Source organism: Formica exsecta, unplaced genomic scaffold (assembly GCF_003651465.1).
Source record: "Formica exsecta isolate Colony F162 unplaced genomic scaffold, ASM365146v1 scaffold117, whole genome shotgun sequence".
Taxonomy (NCBI): Eukaryota; Metazoa; Arthropoda; class Insecta; order Hymenoptera; family Formicidae; genus Formica; species Formica exsecta.
The window spans coordinates 364,761-365,252 of NW_021848510.1; the positions used below are offsets into that span (position 1 = coordinate 364,761).

The 492-nt window shown below is 54.5% G+C and overlaps 1 protein-coding gene across 1 annotated transcript in view; it reads right to left on the reverse strand.

Moving 5' to 3' along the window:
* The window catches only part of LOC115240291 (max dimerization protein 4-like), a 34,944-nt gene that overhangs the window by 7,598 nt on the left and 26,854 nt on the right, over window positions 1-492 (reverse strand). Inside the window, exon 6 of the mRNA XM_029815360.1 lies at window positions 99-429. Within this exon, the coding sequence (XP_029671220.1) occupies window positions 99-429 (331 nt within the window). The remainder of the gene's footprint in view (window positions 1-98; window positions 430-492) is intronic.

The following is a 492-nucleotide window of genomic DNA, read 5'->3' on the forward strand; positions in this document are numbered from 1 at the left end:
AGAGCGTCGAAAAGTTATATTTTTGTGAAAATCTGAAGTAATTGGAAAAACAGATCTTTGACGTAACGTGTACAATGACATCTCGCAGTCGTACTCACCGGACTCCGAGACGGATGGACTGCCAGCAGACCTGTCGGAGTTTATGGAGCTTCCGGTGGAGCTGGTGGACGCCGTGCCCAGGGAGCACTCGGAGATGCTGCGCCGCTTAGACAGCATTGCCGCGGATGCGGCGGCGGCAGCGGCAGCGGCTGCAGCGGTTGCGGAGCCGGTCGGCGCGCTCGTACTTAGCCCGTGGAGGCCGTGAAGCGCGTGAAGGCCGTGGAGGCCGGTCTGGCTCGTCAGCTGTTCGAGCCGTCGTCTCAGAAACCTGTGCTCGCGCGACAGCTGCTCCTTGTGTATGATGTGCTTACGATCGCGGTCCTCTAGATTCTGCAATACAACCAATATGACGATATATAGTGTGTCTATATATATAGATGTTTTTTATATATA